Raw genomic sequence first — 26,383 nt, forward strand, 5'->3', positions numbered from 1 at the left:
GCTGAACGGTCTCCTTTTGTGCTGTACTAGTCTATGATCCTATGATTCTATGAGGAAGGTTAGTTCGTGTGGAGTTAGCAAACACAGGCACTTGATGGAGTGGATTTTCTTCTATTCCGCCCAGAATCGGCAGAAAGGGGTCAAAATTGGGTGGTCCTATCACAGTATTTTGTGACAGAAACTGTGTTTGGGCTTAGTCCCTCTGTCCTGTGGGGCTTGCCAGCAGTATCCATGAAGTAGCCGCACACTTCAAATATATAAAACCTGCAGGTTTTGCTGCAAGAGATTGCAAGTCCAGCCCTTGCAGAATGTTCAGCAGAGATCCAAATGATGTCATAGGCGGTGTCAGTCATGTGGGGAATCTAACAGACAAATACTCACTGCCATCTCCCAGGAGTGATGTGATAGAGCAACAGTTGTCTGCACTACAGTCTCCAACTGAGCACATCGGTGCCATCGGCAATAGAAGTATCATTTACACAAATTAGTGGTCTAGTCGGAGGATGCCTCGTGTATGCTACCGCTGCTACAATGGCACTTTGGCGTCCGAACTCCATGTCGCCATCTACCTTCAATTCACTTGGAGAATGGCGACAAGGCAGTGACAAGCGAGGAGTCCCGAAACTTTCACATGCCCAGTGTTTTATGCTCACAGAGATCAGTGGGCATCATGAAGAAACATCTTCCTGCATGGGGTAACCAATGGGTGACTTGTTGACATTCATACCAGTAGCACTTCTGTGTCATCACAAAGCCCTATAGGCTTGATTATAGATGCTGTCATTGAAAGCAATGAACCCACAGCAACTCCAGCAAAGGGGACCACGGGCACTGCTGCAGGACCCTTAGAGTTAGTCATACATTTAGGTAGCAGGCATTCTGTATCTGCTGCGGTTTGCTAGTTGGCTACACAGTCGCCTGTCATTACCATCTTAAAATTTGTAAAGTACTTAGTAGTAGGCCGCATCGATAACCATCATGGACGAATTCATGACAGACTAGGGCCAATAGCAAGATTAAACCTCATTAAGCACATATACTGCACAACTTAATACTCTGAATTTACTTTTAATATATCTTGCCGTCTGTTATTTCATCACGCAGGTAAGCAGTGTTGCATGTCCAAAAGCCAGCATGTGATGTCCCTTTGGGACCTAGAATTTCCATCTGGTATAAACATTGAGGGCAGTAGTGACCCTATCTGCCCCCACTAATGCCTGTCAGATGGGTTGACTGTTGCTGCAGGTATTTGTGGCCAGGTGGCACAGTCAAAATCTCTGGTGAGCTTGGGCATCTTCATGCAGGGCTCGTGCCATCCAAGATAGCTGACTCTGTTCTGCTACACCTGCTGCCTGCTGTAGTGTCTGCTGCCCCTTGTATACCTACTGGCATCACATTCTTCCTCCTCTGCTTTGTACTCGCTAATGGCAGCTACACCAAAGCTTTCAAGCAGGAAATTCACCTATGCTAATAAATCCTTTCACTGCTATGATGACTTTTCACATTATCCCTGATGTTAGACTCACTAGCTGCAAAACTCTTGAGCTTTTGGAGGGAATCATTTCTGCACAGTGGGAGCGAGGGAACAAGAATTTGGGACACAACCTATTTCCCGCCTCTGCCTCTGGCAGCAATGAGAAATTCCGATTGGAGGTGGGAATTTTCTTCCATTATAACGTCATTTTTGGAGGTGGGATACTGGGCTCCCCAGATATCCCGCCAGCTCTGCCTATTACACAACCAGTAGCGTGAAGCGGCTGTGCTAAACAGGGCCATAAATGGGCATCACACAGTGCCATATCTATGGAGGTATCAGCGGCACAGCAAGAGAGCAGCAAGCACTTAAAATTGGTACCTGTGGATACATGGGCCAGGCCAGTTTGCAGTCCTCACACAGAGTGCAACCAATTAGCAGTTAATGACATCTGCATCTGCATCTGCTATTCAAATAACCTCATTCTCAGGATTGGGGACGACTTCAAGGCAAGGTCAAATGAACAGGAGTAAGTTGTGCATTACCTGACTTCTGGCTGTGCCTTGGGGCTTTTGGAATTTTGACTCTAATAACTCGAGGTTGGACTTGGACTTGCGCAGCCACAGAATGCGGCATCATTTCATCATTAATTACCTTTAATAGTGCCGTTTATCAAAATCCTGTTGCAAGACTTTGGGCACAAAATTGGTGGCCTTACCGCCAACTGCCGGCGGGTTTTTTCGGCGGTCTCCCCTCAGTGACAGATTCCTCTAGGTCTGCCGCCGGCGGGAGGGGAGTACCGCTGGGAACCGCCCACTGACGGCCGCTGGTGGGCAAGTCGTGTAAGTGACCTGCTGCCCCGCAGAGCTGGCGGATTCCTCCGGGCGGGAGTCGGCAGCAGCAGGGGGAGGGACCGCTGCTTGGAGGCAGGTCTAACCCCGACGGTAAGTAAGTAAAGATCTGCAAAAAAAGAACATCTTTTAATTTTTTTTTTCCCAGTGAAGGTGTTCCAGTGCTTTTTTTTCTGTGAAGATTTTTATTTTTAGGTCTTCCGCCCGCCGCAGCCCCCCTTCCTGGGCCCGACTCAGTCCTCAGTGGCACTTTGGCGAGGATCGCATTTGCCGCCGAGATTGGAAGCTCCCGTCTGCTGCCGCCCAGATCGACGGCGTAAGTCGTTATTTTGCTGCCATGTCTTTTCGAGGAATCTTCCTGAAAATGTACCAACCGGCCTCTCAGTGGCCCTCGGCAGTCCTTTGGGCGGGCCTTGGCTTTGATCAAGTTCAGGCCCTTGATCGTTACTCCTTTGTTGGAGAGGTAGGAATCCTCTCACCTGCATTAGACATGGGTGAGCTATCCACTGGTGCCTCCCTCGGACAGTGGACACCTTAGTGCTTGCATCTAAGGTCGTGAATTTCTTTGGAGCTGCTTCTGCTCCACCACCGTAAACTTGGCGGAAATGTGGCGGCAAGCCCCTTAAAAGGGACTGTTGGAGGCCACTCCAAAAACACGGGAAGTAGGTGTTTTTTTAGCAAGTTTTGTTGGGCCAAGTGGAAAATTCAGGCCCAACCCTCTACAGCCCTCCCACTCTATCCACCGGGACTGCCTCTCCCCCCTCCCCCCATGCCCCCGTAACATATCTTGACCTGCTCAGTCCATAGAGGAACCGTCCGATCTCCCGCTCCCATAATCGGTAAACTGCTCCAAATACGGGAGGGCAGCTTGCCACTAATATGGTAATAAAGCCCAACCATCAAAACGGTTTGGGCCTCAAACCACTTTCACTGGGCTCATTCTGCCCGCATCACACCTGGTGAAAGGGCCAAACTTGTCCCGATTATTTCTTGGGCTTGTGGCTCCAATATCTGCACACAGTGAGATGCCACACCATCCACTCATTATCAACTGTTGGCTCAGTGGTAGCATTGTTGCCTCTGAGTCAATAGATCAAGCTCAAATCCCAGTCAGAAGTTGATCAAATAATCTGGGCTGACACTTCAAAGTTGTACTGCCAGAGATGTCTTATTTATCAGGTGAGAGCTTAAGCAGACTGGCACAGGCACAATGGGCCAAATGGCCCCCTTCTGTGCCATACGATTCCATGACCCCTTCCTCAGATGGACAATCCTATGGAAGTAATTCTAAGAAACGCAGGAGAGCTCTCCCAATATAACGGACATTAACATAGGCCTGCAATCAGATTGCCCTCACATCCTGAGACAAGTGGTTGGCATCTGCTCAGTGCACCAGCGTGGCTACAGATGGTAAATCAACATGTGAAGCTCATGGGTGTAATTTTATATCCTATTAAGTTATGTGAGTTGCAGTTTAAACATGCTGTCAATATAAAATATTCTTGGAAACAGACAACCGTCTCTATTCAGATTGAGTTTCACCACCACTACACATTATTATTATTACATTTATTTTGCAACATAAACCAATATTTCTCTTAATTTTTCTAAAATAGAAAGACAAATAATTCCTTGCAACTATTCCGAGATGAAAAGATGAAAGAATGGCCATTTAGATGGGGCTCATGTTGTTGTATTCATTTTCATACAATGTCTATACTCTTCAATTATTGCACACACAGGAAGGAATAAAGTGCCGATTTTTCTATCTCTGGGCAATAGGCACCAACCCCCACATGGTTTTCAACCTGCATGGTTCAAAGACAAAAATAAAGCCTTAATGTATAAAGCAGATTGCTGATTTGAATTGCCAAGTTATCATGGATAAACAGTAACTATATTATTTTGTTGAAACAAACGATATTAAAATGTCAAACACTGCAGATTTACATCTTGCTTGAATTCAATCCAAAACATTTGACTGTTTAAATGTGACTAATCTAGTTTCATAACAAAATCAAGAATTTTATAACACTTTGGCGTGTGACGGTTTGAATTCTAATGTGAATTCTGAGTTCTTATTTCCTATCAGCAAGATTTCTTTTTCAGAAATTACAGTAAATGAAATGTTATGTTAAAAGCTGTCAGCCCTTGTAGTGAAGTTTTTCATGGATAAGTAGGGACAGGCGTTTCCGCAAAGTCGGCCAAAATTGGCCAAATCAACGCAAAATGTCGTGAAGTTTAAAGCACATATCGAGTTTCCGCAATCTTTTGTGCTGGTTTAAAAAACAATCTGCTGGAAGCCAGCTCCGCCCACAAAGCTGACCACACCCCCAGATCGAATGAATCATCATGGCGCGTTTCCGCTAATTGCGCCCATAAGTGGGTTTTCGAGGAATTGACTACTGTACACCAATGAAACTAGTAAATGACTCTATATAGTTTTTCTTTAAAGCCATTTTCAGTTACTTGTAATCAAGTTACTCACAGGTGGTGGACTAGACACACTGATTAAAATGTTTATTTTTTTGTGATAAGCTCATTTTCAGCTGTATTAATAAAACCACACTAGGTTATCACTCTTGAATACATCAAGGAATATTTTTTAATGTCAAAATATATTTCTTAATTACATTCTAAAACACTGACCAATTGCGCTGGTTCATGGAAGGTTTTATGTTCGGTGATAATGCAAATAAGTTTGAGCAGAAACTTGAAGAATAAAGTTAATTTTGAATACTAGAGCAATTTTGAGCAAAATGTGCGCCCGGATCACCGATTGCACCCAAAGCAGAAACTCTACTCTCTATCTTTTTAGGGATTGATGAGATAGAATGTGATTTATTTCCCTACAGATTTTACATTTTAGGGTCTGTTACCCGTTTCACTCTAGAAATTTTGACATGTGTTTCAGAATAATCTCTTTGGTGCGCCCTCACTCTTGATGAACACAAGGATGTTCCCAATTGCCCTGATATCTAGGTACAGTAACATGACATGCCCAAGTTAATGAACCTTCGTTAGATTGCTTCACCTATTGGGCGAGATTTTCGGTTTTCGGTAGTTTTACGCCAAAATTACCATTTTCGCTGCGCTACCATTTTTAGGATAAACTTTTGGCCTTTACGTATACACCAGACACATCGGTAAAGTCGGCATTGCACGAGGATTCATGGCGCAAACCGTGAGTTTCAGCAACTTTAGTCCGGGTCCGGTAGTGCTGCGAGAGAAGCCTTGGGAGGGGGGAAAAACAAAATAAAATTGCAAAAAACATTCAAAAAACCCTTACCAACTAAATAGCAGAGAAATAATTAAAAAATAAAAACGTCAACTTACCTTTGTGCAGGTCTTCATATTTACCGTTGCTGGCAGGGCTGCATCGACAGGTTTGACCCTGTCGGTATTCTGGGCGTGGCGTACGGGTCCCGAGAGAGCCGAAAGTATGACGGTAATGCAATCCGCGGCATTGCATGTCATTTCACGTCGACGCTCCTCTCCTCGGCAGTACGTGAAAGCGCTGCCGCAAAGAGGTCACCGAGGATCCTGCCGACCGGGTTTTCGCCACCGAGGGTCAAATCATGGCAAATACCCGATCGCATCTATGTGTCTACCCTGCTTCCATGGGATCTTTCTTATCTTCTGGAGGTGGCAGAGGAACTTTACCCTACTTTAGGTAACTAGCGCTCGCAGCTAGCTAGTGAAATACAAATGAGGCAGCCAGAGCAATTTGCCGTGGTCCTGCAACCAGCTTCTTTAGGCATGTGCACTGCACTGGGATCAGGCCCATCCAATGTTTTGGCCAATATGTTTATAAACAATGGTAATGTTGCTGGTCTTTTTTCGCTGTACTACCTTATGCTGACATAATCGTAAGATTTTAACAGTAGAATATTGAGGACAATTTTGTCCTACATTCAGTCATACTGGCTGGGGTTTTTTGCTTGCACACTTGCCAGCCCATGTGTTTCCCCCATTAATTTTGATAGGCAGCAAACTCGTGAACTGGCAAGTGCAGCAGTGGAAAACCCTGGCCGTTGTGCCCTCACATTGGGTCCAGGTGATCCTTTCCAAACTTTCTTACATGGCACCATTCTCAGCCTGAGGAAAACTGGCATAGTTTATAAAAATCCCCAACTTCCTTATCGGGGACATAACTCAATCAAAAAGAGAATCAGCCTCTTGCAGTTGCTGTTCAGGGAATGATTCCCATCAAGACTACTGTCATTTGACTTCAACATTTGATTTAATTAGCAGCCATTTTGAACACTTCTCCCACTAATAAAGAATCCATCAGCAATGAAACAATGCTGGATAAATCAGTGGTTAAGGAGTTAAGAGATCTTAGAATCAACATAATTGATGAGAAAATGGACATTTATTAGATAAATTATTCTGCATTAACTTTATTTTTCTCCCGTGTATATGAGGTCACTATTTTTATCCTGGCAAATCAAAGCTGTCTGGTTTTGGCTGTGAATTAACCTGGTGATCTCCAGAGGGTCCTTTCAGCAGCTACAGTCGTATGAGATGTGATCCAAACAGATGACAGAAGAATTAACTATTTAGTGTTGTTACACACATCTAGAATTTGTAATTGTCATTCATTTCATCTGCACACAAAAAAAATCATACTGCATATAATATTACAGTGCAATAAGCATCTTTTGACCAATTGTCATGTTAATCGACTATTATAGGGCTGGTTTTATTGCTTTCCTTGGACGTGTATAAAATCTCAATACGTGTCCATGTCTTGAGGCTCTGTAACAGAAGGTTAGAAAAATGACATCTAAATCCTGAACTCTCTTAAACTGTGATCTGGAACAGCAGCAATATGTGTTTGTCACTACAAAGAAATAATTTATTGAAAGAAAATGGAATTGCTTCTCTTCAGCTGTCTCACTGTGTTTTGTAAATTCCTTTGTTTTCACACATTTAGATCTGAGTTCTCATGGAAGCTTAGACTCTGGATCTGTTGCATGTGCACATACCCAAGATGAGACCTTACCTTTGCATATTTCACACAACTGCTAGCCCTCCTGCCTCTGAGTTAGAAGATTGGTGGTTGAAGCCTCACTCAAGGATGAGCGCATAATGCAGGCTAATACTTCAGTACAGTACTAAAGGACTGCTGTATTAACCGAAATGATGGTTAAACCAAGTCCCCAGCTGCCTGTTTCCCATGGGTCAAGTGAGCATGAATAGTCCCATGGGTCAAGTGAGCATGAATAGTCCCATAGCTCAATTCAAAGAAGAGAACAGGATTCACCTGCTTTCTGGCCACCTTCTCCTCTCAACCAATGCAGCAAAACAGATTAACTGGTTATTCATCTTATTTATGGGATTTTGTGCACTTCATTGTTCCACATATGCCTATGTAATAATTACTGCATTTCAAAGTAAGTCATTGTATGTGAGCGCTTTGGGATGTTTCTGAAAGACGTGGTAAGGCGGTGTATTTTTGTTTGGTTTTCACTGATGCAACGAGACCATATATTACTTGAGAGCAAAAGTAACACTGCTTTATGTACTGTCTTTTCTAAGCTAGCGAAAACTGAAATGATAAGACTACCTCTTTGTGACGGTCTTGCGCTGCTTCTGAAAATGCACTGTTCAGTGACTTCATTCCCCAGGTTTTGTCGATGTGAAATGAAAATGGTACCATTTCAACATAGAAGCTGCAGTATAGTTGGTTCAAGGATTGCATGAATCAATTGAACTGCATGCGAAATAATGACAGAATTCAACAATTTTGTTGAATTGTGCTTAGCAAGCTGGAAACACAAGAACTGCTTGATTGAACTTTGTGTTTTCTTATTCACACTTATTTCAAGTTGTTTTACCTCCAACAGGGAATTGCAGCTGCGGCACGCTCGAAAGGAGAACACAAGCAGAGAATCTTTCTGACCATTTCATTCGGAGGCATAAAAATCTTTGACGAAAAGACAGGAGTAAGTCACCATCCAGCAGAGTCCTATTATAAAAATATTTCTAGCTTGCGGGCCTCAGGTACTTATAGTATGTGGGTTGAGTGTGAAGCCCTAAGTGGAGCTGTTACACTGCAGGTTTAATTTTGTTATTACAGTAATATTTATTATTATGAGATGTAGATGAAGAGCCAAGGCCCATAGTACAGGGTTATAATGTTGGTGCTGTGTTTTTGTCAGCCAGGGAAAGCTTTATGCATGACTGCTGTATGCACACTCAGAGCTCAATATATCTATACGGTTAACAAAGAGCTGATGGGGTAGGCAGCCAACTCTTTATTACTACTGAAAAGTAAAAAATTAAGTTTAAAAATTCACTGGCTAGAATTATGGTGCTGCCTGTGCAAAGCTGAAATTGTGCAAGACTACCTCTTAGAGACAGTCTTATGCCGCTTCCCAAAATGCGCTACCTATTCAGAAACTTAATTCCCCAGGTTTTGTGTTGATATGAATTGAAAGGTGTGTCATTTCAACACAGATGCAGCAGTATAATTGGGTCAAAGGAACACATGAATCAATTGAACTGTGTAGAAATAAATGACAGAATTCAAAGACAAATACCACCTTTAAAAAAAAACATGTGTCTCTTCAATAGTTCACTGACTAACAAAATTGTGTGTCTGCTGCTCTAATTCCATTTTGCTATGATGTATAGGGATTCAGCTTGTGATATTGTTCTATTGTTATGCTCTACACTTTTCAAAAAGTAAAACATAAAAGTAAAATTGCATATAGAAAATTCCAAATACTTCCCAATAGCCTAATAGGTCAATATAAAACCCAATGTTGTACAGAGCCATACAGCCAGCTCTGAGTTAGCCGATCTCAGCCAGGGTGGCAGTTGTAATATGACATGTATAAACTTCTCAGCAATGAGTTTTTGTTCAGAGAAAAACTGTTGAACTACAACTAATGATAATTCAGTGATGTTGACATATCACCTGGTCAGTTCGTGTCACAAACTTTTTTTGTGCATTAATTTTTGTTAGAACACCAGTACCGAAAAAGTAATTGGCTTTGGAGAAGAGAACTTCCTGAATATAGTTCAATTTAGAAGATTAGAAAGCATGTAACCCACTTGATCTTTCTGCTGACGGACCACATCTCTAAACTTCATTTGGTGTTATTCAAAGTTGATAGTCCTTATAATGGCTGACCTGGGGCAAGTTTATACATAGAATTTATTTGTTGTCTCACTTTAATGTTGACAATTGACTATGGATCACTAAAGTCAGTGTCCATCATAAATTCATAGACTGTCATGGGTGGATGGATCAGTAAATAAAATACATTTTCAGAATGTACCGTAATAAAAACTGGGTCAGGAGATGCGTACACACATCAGGCAATGCGCACGGTGACTAATGTGATCTGCGTGCATTTTAGAACCCTCAAAATTCTTTCATTGTGAGTTCAACAGTTATCCTTTATGGTGCAGTCACTAAGTGCGTAAGCAAAACCTAATTGTATAAATGGACCGAGATTTTGATTCCTGTCAAATTATGACATTTGAGATCATGAATGTGTATTGAAAGTGAATAAAAATGAAAAGGAAGTCCTTCTGTTGTTGCCCACAGTAGTGTCTGGCTTTAAGTTTTTTTTAAATTATAGAATTGAACATTGAAAATGTGTTACTTTTTCATCCCCTCAATCCATTGCACTACTTTATCCTAATTGTTCTTTACCTTAGATTTGATGCTTGTGCCACTGTTGTGTGAGGTGGGGGAATTATCTGGGCCACTGCCGGACTGTGTCAATAACTGTGGGCTGTTATTTAGCCGAATGTCGCTTTTTAATTCCCTTGCTTGTTTTCTTGCTAAAAACTGACCTTTTACTGATTTCCTTCAAATGTACTTACTTTGGGGGGACCAATTCCGCCCCCAATTTTCTCTCATTTTTTGACACAAAAATAAAACTCAGAAAACACAATATGTTTTGAATCAGGAATAAAAATTGACTTTAATGATCCTTAGCAATGCATTAGATTGACATTTGGCTGGCCTTAAATATTATCCCAGTTACCCTTTACTTAATCGTTCTTTAAATGTAATAATAGAATGTATTTGAATTCATGGCCTTTCTTTTCAATTAGGTATGCTGCACATGGGTAACCTATTTAAGGAGTTACATCACATTTTAACAAGTAGCACTTACCACAGGAATGCTTCACACTTCCAGGGACAAATTTAGACTCTTGCCTCAATTCTAAATCTATCTGTGTCATGCAGAAAGGAATGAGCTCACTGCCTGCGGGACACAGCTAACCATTCGAAACTAGGACAGCCCTCATACTGTTATCTGTGATTGCTCGCATCAGGTCAAGTTGCTGCAGCAATGAATTTATGAAGAAGCAAAGAACTACAGAAAAAGGCGAAAACTTTTAACAGGTCCTCCTCTTTAGCCAGCAATAAATGATTATTATAGCCGTAAATTAGACCCAGATCATTTGATGAGCAGTATGTTTTATTGTTATCTCCTCACTTCCCGGAGAAGAGTGTCACCTTCACAAAGTGGTGTCAGAAGCCAATACAGATGACTTCATCTATTCTTATAGTGTATGTGTGCATTGCAACATCAACATTTACTATAGTTGAGGGCTACAGTACTACTCACCTAAGTAATGAAGAGTCATGAAGCCAAGGGCTATGAGAATATTATTGCACTCTCAATGTCCTGCCATTAACTCAAAATAATAGATTGGTAACTTTAGCCCCAATACTGGTCAGTGATATCTTTTTTTTTACATCCTTTGAGTGCTGTGAGTTTACAAACTAGAAAGCATTTGAACTCATTTTGAAGTCTATGCGGACGAATATGCCCCTCACCTCAATTAGGAGCGGTAACCTCCCGGGGCCGGGATTTTTATCACTCAGCCCTGAAGTCCTGCCCCGACATGGCCTTAAGCTCCTCAAAGGAAGCTGTCTCCGGTGCTCCGCTTCCTTTGATGGTGGTGCCAAGGCGGTAGCGCGGCACTGAGTCCAGCGCTATGTGGATGCTCAGCTTAGCGCTGGCGCACTACAACGCCCCTCCCCTTCCATTAAAGGGGAGGGCTGCTGCACACTCTGCATGGCCCTTTGGTGGCCATCACTGGGACACGTGAGAATGAGCCCGGCACCAGAGACAGAGTGCACGATGACCTAAGATTCGGCTGACCAACAAAGATGGCGGCCTTGGGCATCCTTGCCCTCTGGAGGCGCTAACGGGGCTATAAAAAGGGCAATTTTGGCCCCTATGTTTTATGATATCTTTACTTTGGTCAGTTACATCAGTGGGCAATCATCTTGTTTTTATTGCTCCTTGGTGTAACTGACCAGAGATTATTGCCCAATTATGTCAATTATCTGACAATAGAGAAAGGTACTTTCACAGACATAATGACTCTCAAATGGATCACGTCTAATATTAAGTCAAAATGTACTATATACTGTGCAAACCCTTCTGAGGGATACAACAGTCAACTACCGTCTTACAGCAGCGACCAAAAATGTATTTCAATTTTCACATTAATCAAATTGGCTATTTCTGTTACTCTGAACAATAATACATCATTTTATTTCAACTTAAGTATTAAATACAGTCAAAAGCTATCCTCTATATTAACCTAAAACCAAAGGGAATTTCATGCTCTTTAAATTAAGGAATAATATTTGCTTTTTCATGTGAAGAAGGAATGGCCTTTGATCTACATGCTAATATCAATGACAGAAGATTGTTGCCAGTGAATTTTGCTGCATATTGGTTCAGAGCACTTGCAGGACCTGAGTTTGAATCCACTCAAAACTAACAGATGAAATTTTTCTCTATGGTCTAATGTGAAATGAGTTGGAGCATTCTCAACCCAATTGCCCGTGCTCACTAGTTCACAACACAGCCTGCCTGTAATTTAGCACAACGTAGTACAAGGATATTAGAATGAATTTAACTAGATTTTCAACCAATATTTGTTGTTCCACATTAAGATTAAGGATTGTGGAATAAATAGCAAATTAGCCAGCTCAAATGAAACTAGTTTAGTTCTGCAAAGCAGAAAGTCATGCAAACATTCAGAGTGGTGGAGGGGATTGGAGGCGAGAGAAATAGTTACTAATGGAATTCCACAGGGTTCTCTTCTGGATTCCCTGCTGCTTACACTGTTCATAAATGATATGGAAGAAAATATTTTCAGTAGGTTTCCTGTCTGATGACTGAAACTATGAAGGGTCAGCAATTGTGATCTTCAGGGGAAAAAATAACTGCGATGTTTTCAAATGAAGATTGCTGTATAGAAAAAGAACACATAAAAGTTTGTGCTGTAACAAATGCACAATGACCTTTTTCTCAGAGTCCAATATGAGGCATTGTGGAGAAGATTGTTTGTGGCCCTTGAGGCTTGAGATTTCCCAGTTGATAGTAATGCTTCATTAACTTATTTCTTTAAATGAGTTAATGCCAATCTGAAAATCTAGGCTCTGGTGTCTTTTTTTTCCAGGTCTTCCTACACTCTGTGCTTATATCCTGGTGCCTCTCTCCAGCTCCTGGCATAGCCTTTGCTCGTTTCCTATTGATTCTTGACAATCAGTGCTGTTCGTTGCTGTCTTATTCCAGGTCCTTATGTAGCCTGTGCTTATCTGATGTGTCTTCCTCCAAGTCTCCACAGACTAAGCTCTTTTGGGTATATTGCAGCCTGTATCCATCTTCTAGTGTCTCTCTCCAGGTAGCCCACAGTCTATGCACATCTTATGGTCTGCCACAACTTATCTGTCATAGTTGTGTTTCTGCCCAGTTATAACTCGAGCTTAGAGTTTCTACTCAGGCAAAATCCTGAATAGAAAAATGGCGGGGTATGATTCACGCCTGCCAGGTATGAAATGGGCTAAGACCACCTTAGCTCCTGCAGTCTACCTATTTCCATATGACAGTGAGCTCCTGGCATTGTCAATGCGAGTCATTGGAGCTCACCAATTAGGGCGGATTCAACTGTCGGGGTCTGATGTAATTCGGAACCCAGTGCTTGTTATATATGTATACTTATATTTACTCTGTACAGCCACCAGAGGGCTCATCCCCTGGAGTCCCAAGGGATCCCATAATCTCTTGGGAGCACAGGTATTTAAGGAGGCTTCACAGGTTGGAGAGGCACTCTGGAGACCTGCAATAAAAGACGAAGGTCACACTTTACTTTGAGCTCACAGTGTTCAGTCTGATTCTTTCTTCATACACAACAACTGGCGACGAGATACAGATAGCAAACCCAAAGATGCAGAGAACAGTGGGCATCCTGGAGAAATTCTCGGAGGGAGATGATTGGGAAACGTTTGTGGAGCAACTCGACCAATACTTCGTGGCCAATGAGCTAGATGGGGAAGAGAGCGCTGCCAAACGAAGGGCGATCCTCCTCACCGTCTGTGGGGCACCAACATATGGCCTCTTGAAAAATCTGCTCACTCCAGCGAAACCCATGGAGAAATCATACTATGATTTGTGCACACTGGTCCGAGAGCATTTGAACCCGAAGGAAAGCGTTCTGATGGCGAGGTACCGGTTCTACACCAACAAAAGGTCTGAAGGCCAGGAAGTGGCGAGTTATGTCGCCGAGCTAAGATGCCTTGCAGGACATTTTCGTAATTGGCATTGGCCACGAAACCATACTTCGCAAACTTTTGACTGTAGAGACCCCAACCTTGAGCGATAACCCAGGCGTTCATTGCCACCAGTGACAATACAAAGCAAATCTCTCAGCACACAAGTACTGTGAACAAAGTGGTGATGTTTTCGAATTGTAACGTACAGGGCAGGTCACACATACCTACAGCTACACGTCCGCAGATGTCTGAGTCCACCATCAAGGGTGATGAATGCAAGGCCATTAACACCTTGTTGGCGCTGCGGGGGTGATCAGTGTTTCCATTCATGCGGATTCAAAGATTACATTTGCAAGGGCAGTGGAACAATGGGACATCTCCAACGAGTGTGCAGGCGAGCTGCAAAGCCTGTTAAATCTGCAAACCACCATGTTGCAGAGGAGGACAGGTCCACGGAGGATCACGATGAACCAGAGCCTCAGATAGAGGAGGCACAGACACATGGGGTGCACACATTCACCATGAATTGTCCCCAGATAATGCTGAATGTTGAACTAAATGGACTCCCGGTGTCAGTGGAGCTGGACATGGGCACGAGCCAGTCCATCATGGGCAAAAAGATTTTTGAAAGGTTGTGGTGCAACAAGGCCTCAAGGTCAGTCTTAACTCCAGTTCGAACTTACACTAAAGAACTGATTCCTGTAATCAGCAGTGCTACCGTAAAGGTCTCCTACGATGGAGCGGTGCACAAGCTACCACTCTGGGTGGCACCGGGCGATGGTCCCACGCTGCTTGGCAGGAGCTGGCTGGGAAAGATATGCTGGAACTGGGACGACGTCCAAGCGCTATTGCCCGCTGATGACACTTCATGTGCCCAGGTCTTAAACAAATTTCCTTCACTGTTCGAACCAGGCATCGATAAATTTCAAGGAGCAAAAGTGCAGATCCACCTAATTCCGAAGGCGCGACCCATCCATCACAAGGCGAGAGCAGTACAGTACATGATGAGAGAAAGGGTAGAGATCGAGCTTGACCAGCTGCAAAGAGAGGGGATCATTTCCCTGATCGAGTTCAACGAGTAGGCCAGTCCTATTGTCCCCGTACTCAAGGGATACGGCATCGTCAGAATCTGTGGCGATTACAAAGTAACTATCAATCGTTTCTCCCTGCAGGACCAATACCCACTACCAATGGCCGACGACGTCTTTGCAACGCTGGTGGGAGGAAAGACGTTCACTAAGCTGGATCTGACTTCAGCCTACATGACGCAGGAACTGGAGGAATCATCAAAGACCCTCACCTGCATCAACACACACAAAGGTCTTTTGGTTTATAACAGGTGCCCGTTTGGTATCCGATCGGCGGCGGCGATATTTCAGAGAAACATGGAAAGCTTACTGAAGTCAGTCCAACGCACCGTGGTCTTCCAGGACGACATCTTGGCCACGATGTCAAGATCGGACCACAGCCGAGCATCTGCCGAACCTGCAGGAGGTTCTTAGTCAACTCAACCACGTGGGGCTCAGGTTAAAATGCTCGAAGTGCATTTTCCTGGCACCTGAAGTGGAGTTCCTGGGAAGGACGACTGCGGTGGACGGCATCAAGCCCACCAACGCGAAGACGGAGGCAATCGAGATCGCACCGAGGCCACAGAACGTGATGGAGCTGCGGTCGTTTCTGGGGCTCCTGAACTACTTCGGTAACTTCTTACTGAGTCTCAGCACACTGTTAGAACCCACTGCATGTCTTGCTATGAAAAGGGGACGAATGGGTTTGGGGCAAAAGCCAAGAAAATGCCTTTGTAAAGCGAGGAAAGTGTTCTGCTCAAACAAATTGCTTGTGTTGTATGATCCATGTAAGCATTTGGTACTAGCATGTGATGCATCGTCGTATGGCGTCGAGTGTGGATTGCAACAAGCTAATGATTTCGGAAAACTGCAACCGGTTGCTTATGCATCCAGGAGTCTGTCTAAGGCTGAGAGAGCCTACAGCATGATTAAGAAAGAAGCGTTAGCGTGTGTCTATGGGGTAAAGAAAATGCATCAATACCTGTTTGGGCTAAAATTCGAATTGGAAACTGACCATAAGCCACTTATATCCCTGTTCTCCGAGAGTAAAGGGATAAATACAACGCATCGGCCCGCATCCTGAGATGGGCGCTCACGTCTGCATAGAACTACGCCATCCGCCACAGGCCAGGCACAGAAAATTGCGCCAATGCTCTCAGTAGACTGTCATTGCCCACCACGGGAGTGGAAATGGCGCAGCCCGCAGATCTAGTCATAGTTATGGAAGCATTTGAGAAGCGGTGTGCTCCACGGGAGCTGGTCCAGTGTCCCAGTGGAAATGCAGGAAGAGATAAAGCTGTTCCAGCGGTGCAAAGATGAAATGTCTACACAGGAAGACTGCCTTCTGTGGGGCAATCGAGTAGTGGTTCCCAAGTAAGGCAGAGACACCTTCATCAATGACTTCCACATTTCCCACCCAGGCATCGTAATGATGAAAGCGATAGCCAGATCCCACGTGTGGTGGCCTGGTATCGATGCAGACCTAGAGTCCTGCGTTCACAGATGTAATACATGCTCGCAGTTAAGCAATATACCCAAGGAGGCACTGCTAAGTTTATGGTCTTGGCCCTCCAAACCATGGTCTAGGGTACACGTCGACAATGCAGGCCCGTTCTTGGGAAAAATGTTCCTTGTGATTGTAGACACATACTCCAAATGGATTGAATGTGAGATAATGTCAGCTAGTACTGCTGATGTCATATATTCAACTGTCATTGTAATCCATGGAAAACTGACCTAAGTTGTACACCGTGAGAACACTGACCACTAGGTAGTGAACTTGTGGGAGACACTCCTAACCTGGACTTTCAGGTATAAAAGGGGAAGCTCCACCCACCTTCATCACTTCAGTGCTGGTGAATAAAGGTTACTGGTCACAGAGTGACCTTCTCTCTAGTATAGGCCTCGTGTGCATTTTTACTGTATAGTAAGGACATATTATTGGCAACGAGAAACTGGGATTTAAACCACGCGGGCATAGCGGCCACTAGCAGCACAGATGAGAGGTACTGTGTTGGTCATGATTGGGACGATTTTATTGAGAGACTACAGCAAAGTTTCGTCACTAAGGAATGGCTGGGACAGGATTCGGCCGACGAACGCAGGGCTCATCTCCTGACGGTTTGTGGATCCAGGATGTACTCCCTGATGAAGAATCTTCCAGCACCAGAGAAGCCGGCGGACAAGACTTTTGAAGAGCTCAGTAAGTTGATCGGGGAACACTTTAAACCGGCGAGCAGCATGCACATGGTGAGACACCAGTTTTACACGCACCGGCGGCAAGACGGGCAAAGCGTTTCAGACTTCATGGCAGACCTCCGGTGACTGGCGAGCCTATGTAAGTCCCCAGATGCATGCAAAGCGGAGATGCTGCGAGACTTTTTTATTGAGTGCATCGGGAATGCTGGGGTCTTCAGGAAACTGATTGAGACCAAAGACTTGACCCTGGAAACGGCGGCTTTGATGGCCCAGACATTTATCTCAGGGGAGGAAGAGACCAGAATGATGTTTGAAAAAATCTTGGTTTAAATGCAGCAAATGGACAGGGAGTCAACATTGTTAACGCGGCACACAGTTCTCCAGGCAGACAGGGGCAATCGGACATGCCCGAGCATGTCGTCGAATCCAAAGGGGGAATTCAACAGAGACAATGGCTAGCTGAATGGCGATTCATGCCAACGCAAGGAACAATGCGGTCAGTAATGGGGCCATCAACACCTGCCGATGGTGCGTTTAAGGACAGTTACAGAGACAGTCAGAGACGATCGACTGGTAATGGACCTTTTGTTTCCAACAACGGCTCATGTTAAAGTTGTGGAGGCAAATACACAGCCAGAGCTTGCAGGTATCAGCAATATATCTGCAGAAATTGCAATGTCAGCGGTCACTTGGCGCATATGTGCAGGAAGCCTGCAGCCAGGTTGATATACGAGGAGGACGGGTCCGATGTAAGCCCTACAAGGCCAAATGGACACTGGGGGAAATCACTGGAAGCTGAAGTTCAGCGAGTTCATGTGGAGCACATATACAGTTCATATACCAGGACACCACTGATAATGAAAGTGCTCCTCAATGGCATCCCAGTATCAATGGAGCTAGACACGGGGGACAGCCAGTCCCTGATGAGTATCAAACAGTTTGACAAGTTGTGGGCATCCAAGGCCAGGAGGCCAAAATTATTGCCAATTGATGCACAGCTACGGACATATACAAAGGAGATCATTCCGGTGCTAGGCAGCGCCACGGTAGTCGTGACCCACAAAGATTCGGAGAACAGGTTGTCACTCTGGATTGTCCCAGGGGACGGTCCTGCACTGCTGGGGAGGAGTTGGCTTGCTGTCATGAACTGGAAATGGGCGATGTCAATGCAATTTCTGCTGTGGAGCGAATATCATGCTCACAGGTCCTGGACAAATTTGACTCACTATTTCAATCCGGCATTGGCACTTTCATGGGGATCAAGGTAGTGATTCACATAAACCCGGACGCCAGGCCAGTACACCACAAGGCCAGAGTGGTGCAGTATGTGATGCGGGAAAAGATAGAAGGCGAATTGGACCGCCTGCTGAGGGAAGGCATCATCTCGTCAGTCGAATTCAATGACTGGGCGAGCCCGATTGTGCCGGTGCTCAAGGCGGATGGGTCGGTCAGGATATGTGGTCATCACAAGGCCACCATCAATCGGTGTCACTCCAAGACCAATACCCGCTACCGAGAGTGGAGGACCTCTTTGCAACATTATCCGGTGGCAAACTTTTTTCAAAATTGGACCTGATCTCAGCTTACATTACCCAGGAACTGGCAAGTGAGTCAAAGAAGCTGACCACCATCACGACACACAAGGGGTTGTTTGAGTACAACAGATGTCCATTTGGGATTCGCTCGGCCGCCGCGATCTTTCAACGAAACATGGAAAGTCTCCTCAAGTCGATTCCAAGGATGGTGGTTTTTCAAGATGACATCCTAATCACAGGTCACGATACTGAAGAACACCTCCACAACCTGGAGGAGGTGCTACCCAGACTGGACCGGATAGGGCTGCGACTGAAAAAGGCAAAGTGCGTCTTCTTAGCTCCAGAGGTAAAATTCCTGGTGAGGAGGGTAGCAGCAGACGGGATCAGACCTACTGCGTCCAAAACGGAAGCGATCCAGAGAGCACCCAGACCTCGTAACACGACGGAGCTGCATTCATTCCTGGGGCTCCTGAACTATTTTGTTAACTTTCTTCCCAAATTGAGCATGTTGTTAGAGCCGCGACACGTGCTCCTACGCAAAGGTCGTGATTGGGTCTGGGGGGACAGCCAGGAAACGGCTTTCGATAGAGCACGCAATTTGTTTTGCTCCAACAAACTGTTAACGTTATATGACCCGTGTAAGAAACTTGTTTTAACGTGCGATGCGTCGTCCTATGGGGTCGGGTGTGTGTTGCAGCATGTGAATGCCAATGGTCAGTTACAGCCGGTAGCTTATGCCTCCAGAAGTCTGTCCCAGGCAGAAAGGGGCTACGGGATGGTAGAAAAGGAAGCGGTACAGACCGGGCAATGAAAACTGCGCCGATGCACTCAGCAGGCTCCCACTAGCCACCACTGAGGGGGCAACTGAGCATGATGCTGAGATGGTCATGGCTGTTGAAGCTTTCGAAAGCAAAGGCTCATCTGTGACAGCCCGTCAGATTAAAGTCTGGACAAATAAAGACCCACTACTGTCTTTAGTTAAGAAATGTGTTCTGAATGGGGACTGGGCAGCCACGTACGGGGCATGCCCTGAGGAATTTAAACCGTTTCAAGGATGAACCCTCGATTCAGGCCGATTGCCTACTGTGGGGAAACCGAGTAGTCATGCCCCAGAGGGGCAGAGAAGTGTTTATCAGAGAACTTCACAATGAGCACCCGGGCATTGTCATGAAGAAGGCAATTGCCAGGTCATACATTTGGTGGCCAGGGATCGATGCAGACCTGGAACTTTGTGTTCGCAGTTGCAACACGTGTGCTCAGCTGGGCAACGCACTCGGGGAAGCCCGCCAAGCCATGGTCATGCATCCATGTGGACTACGCAGGTCCTTTCATGGGAAAAATGGTTTTGGTTGTAGTAGACGCCTACTCCAAATGGATTGAGTGTGCCATTTTAAATTCAAGCACATCCTCTGCCACGGTAGAAAGTCTACGGGCAATGTTCGCCGCCCATGGTCTACCAGATGTCTTGGTCTTCACAAGCACTGAATTCCAGGACTTCATGGCAGGCAATGGAATCAACCATGTCAGAACGGCATTGTTCAAGCCGGCCTCAAACGGCCAGGTGGAACGAGCAGTGCAGATAATCAAATAGGGGATGCTCAGAATCCAAGGGGGTTCCTTACAAAGCCGCTTATCATGCCTCCTGTTGGCCAGTAGATCCCGACCACACTCGCTCACAGCTGCTAATGAAAAGGATGCTCAAAATCAGGTTATCCCTTATACACCCTATTATGAAAGAAATTGTTGAGAGCAGGCGTCAGTCACAATGTGACTACCATGACAGGAATGCGAGGGCGTGATGTATTGATGTCAATGACGCTGTTTTTGTCCTTAATTACGCTGCAGGGTCCAAATGGCTTGCAGGCACTGAGATTGCCAAAGAAGGAAATAGGGTTTTAGTAGTTAAACTTACAATGGACAAATCTGCTGCAAACACGTGGATCAAACTAAAAGGAGGTTCAGCAACCCCATAGAAGAAGAAGAGGAAGAACACAACGTAGAGTTTACTCCACCACAGGTAACCGAACACCGGACCAAGTGGAGAAGAGTCCAGCCACTGTGGGCAGTCCAGACAGGCCTGAGGCACCGCAAACAGCAGACACTCAGGCCAACACCCAACAACCGGAGCACCAACCCAGACGCTCTACAAGGGAGCGTAAACCACCAGAGAGACTTAACCTGTGATCCCAATAAGACTTTGTGGGGGAGGTGATGTCATGTATTCAACTATCATTGTAACCCATGTATAAGCTGACCTACATTGTGTAAGGGGTTTTCAGGGAGTGTTGTTGTGCCTTGGGTGTCTCTCTCTGGGCTTCTGCCCTCGCAGCTTATGCGTGGCCTGTGAGGTACCCTGAGTGCTGCAAGATCACCCCTGGAGAGACTGTGTCCACAGCTTATGAATGGGGTTTTGAGACTCGTGCGTCCCCACAGCTTATGCCTAGCCTGTGAGGCACCTGTGAGTGTCAAACACTCCTAACCCCTTCTTCCCTTGCCTGTGATACACAGTTGAGCGTTTTCGAGGCGCTCCTAGCTTCCCTTACACTGTTCTGACATAAGACTCACGATCAGGAGATGTAATACAATAGAACTGAGACAAGGTGATTCCAAGAGGAACTTTAGGCTTCCAATTTATTGGACAAGGTGTATTTCAACAAACAGCAATACACCAACAAAACAATCCCCCTAAATCCCACTAAACGGACACAACGAAAATCTTTACACAAGTTTAGCAGTACAATGCCCAACCTCCCACCTTTCCTGGCCTAACTGAGTTGGGAGTTCTGGGGACCAGAGGTTATACTCACTACTGTGCCTTCTGCAGTCTAGTGGTTTGTTTCTTCTATCTTCGGTGTATTCGGACACTGGTTTTCCTTCAGTGTCGAGAGTCTTGCTGGTTGTGGTTGTTGGATGACGAGGGCAGGGAACCACACACACTGCGTCAGAAACCCCTTTTTATAGCCAGATTATCCAGTCCGCCTCTCCCGCTGAAATTGATTCTTCCCATTGGTGGGCTTTGTGATTTTGAAAAATGCAGCAGTTTTAGATTATTGCGGGTTTTTTTCCACTGATGTTAATCTACTCAAGGTTTGAGTAGGTGTTAGTTGGGTTGGCCTCCTGTAGCCATTGTGTACGTCCTTGGTTTGTTTTGGGTTCCCTAGTTTTCTGAAGAGCTGCATAATTTCCTTCCATAGTGTAAACATGGGGAAGACAATAGTCTGATAATGGCTGTGAGTCAGTCCCAGTTTTCGAGCAAGTGCTCTCCCATTGGCTTGAAAGCCCCATACTTCGGGCTGACTCTGTCTCACCATTGGCCCTCCGGTGTCCTCCTCCGTCCAATCACTGCTCTGCCACGGTCAAACTGTATCGGTTTCAATTCACAGCACAGACTGATCCCACAGCCCTTTTACTTCTGGGTAAAATGAGGGGGTTTTCGTCCTCCCCTATAGTTGTACACCTTGAGAACATTGACCACAAGGGGGTGAACTTGTGGGAGACACTCCTAACCTGGACTTTCAGGTATAAAAGGGGACGCTCCACCCACCTTCATCACTTGCGGTCTTGGTAATAAAGGTGACTGGTCACAGAGTGACCTTTTCTCAAGTATGGGCCTCGTGTGCATTTATACTATATAGTAAAGACATATCAGCTACAATGCCTTGTATTTGTCCCTCTGGCAGAACAAGGAGTTGGTGATGACAAGTTCATGTTCTAGACATTTGTCAGGAGTAAGGTACCATTGGAATTGGCTTTCCCTACCCCCTCTCTGCCAATCACACCTCTCCAGAGGGTTGTGTCCTTGCCGATTCTGGCATTGAAGTCACTGAGGAGAATCAGTTTGTCGTCCACGGGGACGCGAGACAGGGATTTTTTGAGGTTGGAGTAAAAACCATCTTTGGTCTAATCTGTTGCATCGAGTGTTGGGGCTTATGCACTGATGACTGTGGCGCATTGATTCTGGGATAGGGTGAGTCAAAGATTCATGAGGCGTTCGTTAACCCTGCAGGGGGAGTCTTTGAGGCGGTTGACCAGCTCGTTTTTGATGGCGAAGCCGACTCCGTGGAGGTGGCGTTCTTCCTCTGGTTTCCCGTTCCAGAAGAAGGTGTAACGTCCACCTTGTTCCTTGAGCTGGCCTTCCCCTGCCCGCCGAGTCTCGCTTAGGGCGGTGATGTCGATATCAAAGCGTCTAAGTTCTGGGGCAACTATGGCGGTGTGGCATTCCAGCCCGTCGCTGTTGCAGTTGTCCATGAAAGGTCCTGACATTCCAGGTCCCGAACTTCATGTTAGAGGAGTGGAAGATGCCTGTGCGTGATTTCTTTTAACGTGGGGTGGTCGTTGCACATCAGCTACTACACGGGTTTAGCTGAGCAAGGTCTTGATCCAGTGGCAAGGTGGTCCAAGATGACTGGAGACCAGGCACTGCTATAATGGGCCTAGTTGCCTATGGCGAGATGTTGGCCGCAGGCTCGGCATTGAGTAGCGCCCTTGATGGTAGGTGGTCCGAGGCTTGGTTGGGGGCAGGCATTGCGAGGGTCAGTGGCCCACTGGAGTTCAGAGTGGAAGGTCATAGCCATGATGCTCACCAGTCAGAAGAGGCCAGGTCTCCAGTGGGGAAGGAGAGGCCTAGTTATCGCTGAAGGAGGAGGAAAGGCCAACCGCCGTCGTAGAAGAGGAGGAGGCCCAAACGCCGGCGTGGGGGAGAGGCACAGCTGCCGCTGCTGTCGGGCCTGGTCACCGCTGGAGAGGGCCTGGTCGCTGCTGGAGGCCCGATTGCCTGGTCGGAGGCTAACCTAGCTTGCCGGGCATCGTCGAGGATCGGGTGGAGCAGCTGGATCGACGTCGGAGGAGGTCGCCGAAGGGAGAAAGAGGTCCAGGAGTACATCGGATATATGGCACAGAAACAGGCTATTCGGCCCAACCAGTCCATGCTGGTGTTTATGCTCCACTCGAGCCTCCTCCGATCTTTCCTCAACTAAATCTATCAGCATAACCCTCTATTCCTTTCTCCCTCATATCCTTGTCTAACCTCCCCTTAAATGCATCTATACAGGAGGTTCGGTCGTCGCTGGTATTCCTGTCGTCGTCGCCGATGGGTGGTTTGGAGGGAAGCCTGAGGTAGGCCCGTATTTTGGGGATTTGCAGGATTAGGGAAGAGCGTAACTAGAAGCCATCAATATAAGATAGTCACCAAGAAATCTAATCGGGAATTCAGAAGTAATTTTTTTACCCAAAGAGTGGTGAGAAAGTGGAACTCGCTACCACAGGGAATGGTTGATGCGAATAGTATAGATGCATTTAAGGGGAGGTTAGACAAGGATATGAGGGAGAAAGGAATAGAGGGTTATGCTGATAGATTTAGTTGAGGAAAGATCGGAGGAGGCTCGAGTGGAGCATAAACACCAGCATGGACTGGTTGGGCCGAATAGCCTGTTTCTGTGCCATATATCCGATGTACTCCTCTGTAATCCAATGTAACTGATTTCACTATTGTTCCTGATGAAAATGGAAAGACTATTCAGTTTGATTTGTCTCTCTCAGAGCCTTTTCTTACTCTGACCTCCCTATTTTTTCAAGTGCAAGTAATAATGGTATTTTTATTCAAATTGTATCATTATGAAGTTCTTGCATCAATTTTGCTATTATTAACATGAAGGTAAGTTATTTTTGCCTGACTAAACATCAGAAGGAAATATTATACCCCTAATTGTTGAATAGCTCACCGTGAAAGGGGAGTTAAAGGAAGCAGTTCAGGAAGATAAACGGTTGGATTTTCAGATTTTCGGCTTTTCTGTTATCGAGGCGATATTGGCGGCGGGGAGGGAATGTTAGCATCCAGGAATAGTTTACGCCTTAGTATTAATGGGCCCAAATTTCCCCAACCCCTTTTTCCGGCGCACTCTCCCGAGATGCGCCGACTTTGTGCGCTCAAAACGGCGCCAAAATTCTTACTAACAATTCTGACCGCTCTGCTGTGTGTCCCAGGTCCTAACGCGGCGTTTCTCATGAAGTGGGGGGGTGGGGGCGGAGTTACAGTGCTGCACCGAAAACAGTGCCGCCAGCTGTCCGCATGCGCAGTAGAGCGTTCGCGCATGCACAGTAGCTCCTCCCATGATGATGATGATGATACCTGCAGCGTGGGACCCAAAGCATCCTGCTCCTATCCCGGGCTGAGTGGCCTGCCGCACAGGCCAGCCGATGCCTTCCCGCACTGAGGGCTACAAGAAACAGGTTGATGGGAGAAGAGTTTAAATCGGGGGTGGGGGGGGAAGAGTTTTGATCAGGGAGGAAGAGCTTTGATCAGGGGGGAAGAGTTTTGATTGGGGGGGGAAGAGTTTTGATCAGGGAGGGAAGAGTTTTGATCAGGGAGGGAAGAGTTTTGATCAGGGAGGGAAGAGTTTTGATCAGGGAGGGAAGAGTTTTGATTGGGGGGACGAGTTTTGATCGGGGGGTGGGGGGTGGAGAGTTTTGATGGGGGTGGAGGGAAGACTTTTGATTGGGCGGGGAGGAGAAAGAATCTTCAAAGATTTTCCAGTACTTTAATATCTGGCTATCTTTAATAAAAATTTCCTATCTGCAGTATCTTACAGCTCACCCACTACTGCATAGAATTCTAAAATATTACTAATTATCGGAGTCACACTACGCAATGCTGAACACCAAAATTTAAGCTTACACTTTGACATGCTTTTTTTGTTAAGTCTAACATTTTAAATTTCTAAACCTAGTCAGGGCAATTCTTTGGTGCTGCAGAAGTCAAAATCCAATGTGGTGTGATGCCGCACACGAATCCATTAGGCGAGAGCGTTGGTGCTCTTGATCTATTATTTACAAAGAAAACCCTCCCCTTGCTTAACTGGCTCCTATACTTCAGCCTTCATTACAAGATGACTTTTATTCTTGTAAAAACCCAACACTCAGTTTAATCAGGCTGATAGCACCTACACCCTGTCCAGTCTCGCTGCTTGGGATTTTAAAAATAACCAGCATTCCTATCATAACACTGTCATTTGGAGGCTGCCTGCGCTGATTTATTAACTCTCCGCAAGGGTTTTCTGTGCGGCCACAAGTGGCCACATACTCTGGCCTAAGTTAGTTTGGAGCAACTATTAGCTGTCCAATAGCTTAAATGGCCAAAACAGGCATAGGTGATGGCAACGCCCCCTTTTGAAAAAAAACTAAACTAAAAAAAAATCCTAACTAACTCACTTACATTGGCGCAAATTAAATGTGCAGAATGGGGATTTTTAAGATACTCCAGAAAAATCAAGTTGCTCCAAAAAAAACGGAGCAACTCCTGGCCAAATTTGAACCCTAAGTTTGGGCATCTGGGCCCTGCGTCAGGGGGTGCAGCGCTAAGGGAGACATTGTACACTTCTCGTGATGCAAGGAAGCAAAACTCCCAAGCTAAAGAGCCAGGCTGTGAGCACTCTGAGAGAGGCCTGGGTGGGGGGGAAGGGAAACTTAAAAAAATCCCACAAAAACATTCTTAAAACATTGCCCACGCCACCGCAACACAAATTGAAAAAACTCGCACGCACTTCTGTCGTACTTTACTTTCCTCTCTGCTGCCGGCATGGCTGGACCGCTCTGATTTCCCAGACGGTCATTGTGGGCTCAATTCCAGGTACTCGGATCGGACAAGAGTCAAAACTCGCGCCGATGTCGCAACTAGGGGTGTTGCACACATGGCACAGCTCTTCCCGACAGTG

At 45.6% G+C, this 26,383-nt stretch overlaps 1 protein-coding gene across 1 annotated transcript in view; it reads left to right on the top strand.

Moving 5' to 3' along the window:
- The window catches only part of dab1a (DAB adaptor protein 1a), a 210,103-nt gene that overhangs the window by 17,759 nt on the left and 165,961 nt on the right, over nt 1–26,383 (top strand). The window contains exon 4 of the mRNA XM_070888232.1: nt 8,178–8,276. Coding sequence (XP_070744333.1) covers nt 8,178–8,276 — 99 coding nt within the window. The remainder of the gene's footprint in view (nt 1–8,177; nt 8,277–26,383) is intronic.

The sequence above is a fragment of the Pristiophorus japonicus genome, chromosome 8 (assembly GCF_044704955.1).
Source record: "Pristiophorus japonicus isolate sPriJap1 chromosome 8, sPriJap1.hap1, whole genome shotgun sequence".
Taxonomy (NCBI): Eukaryota; Metazoa; Chordata; class Chondrichthyes; family Pristiophoridae; genus Pristiophorus; species Pristiophorus japonicus.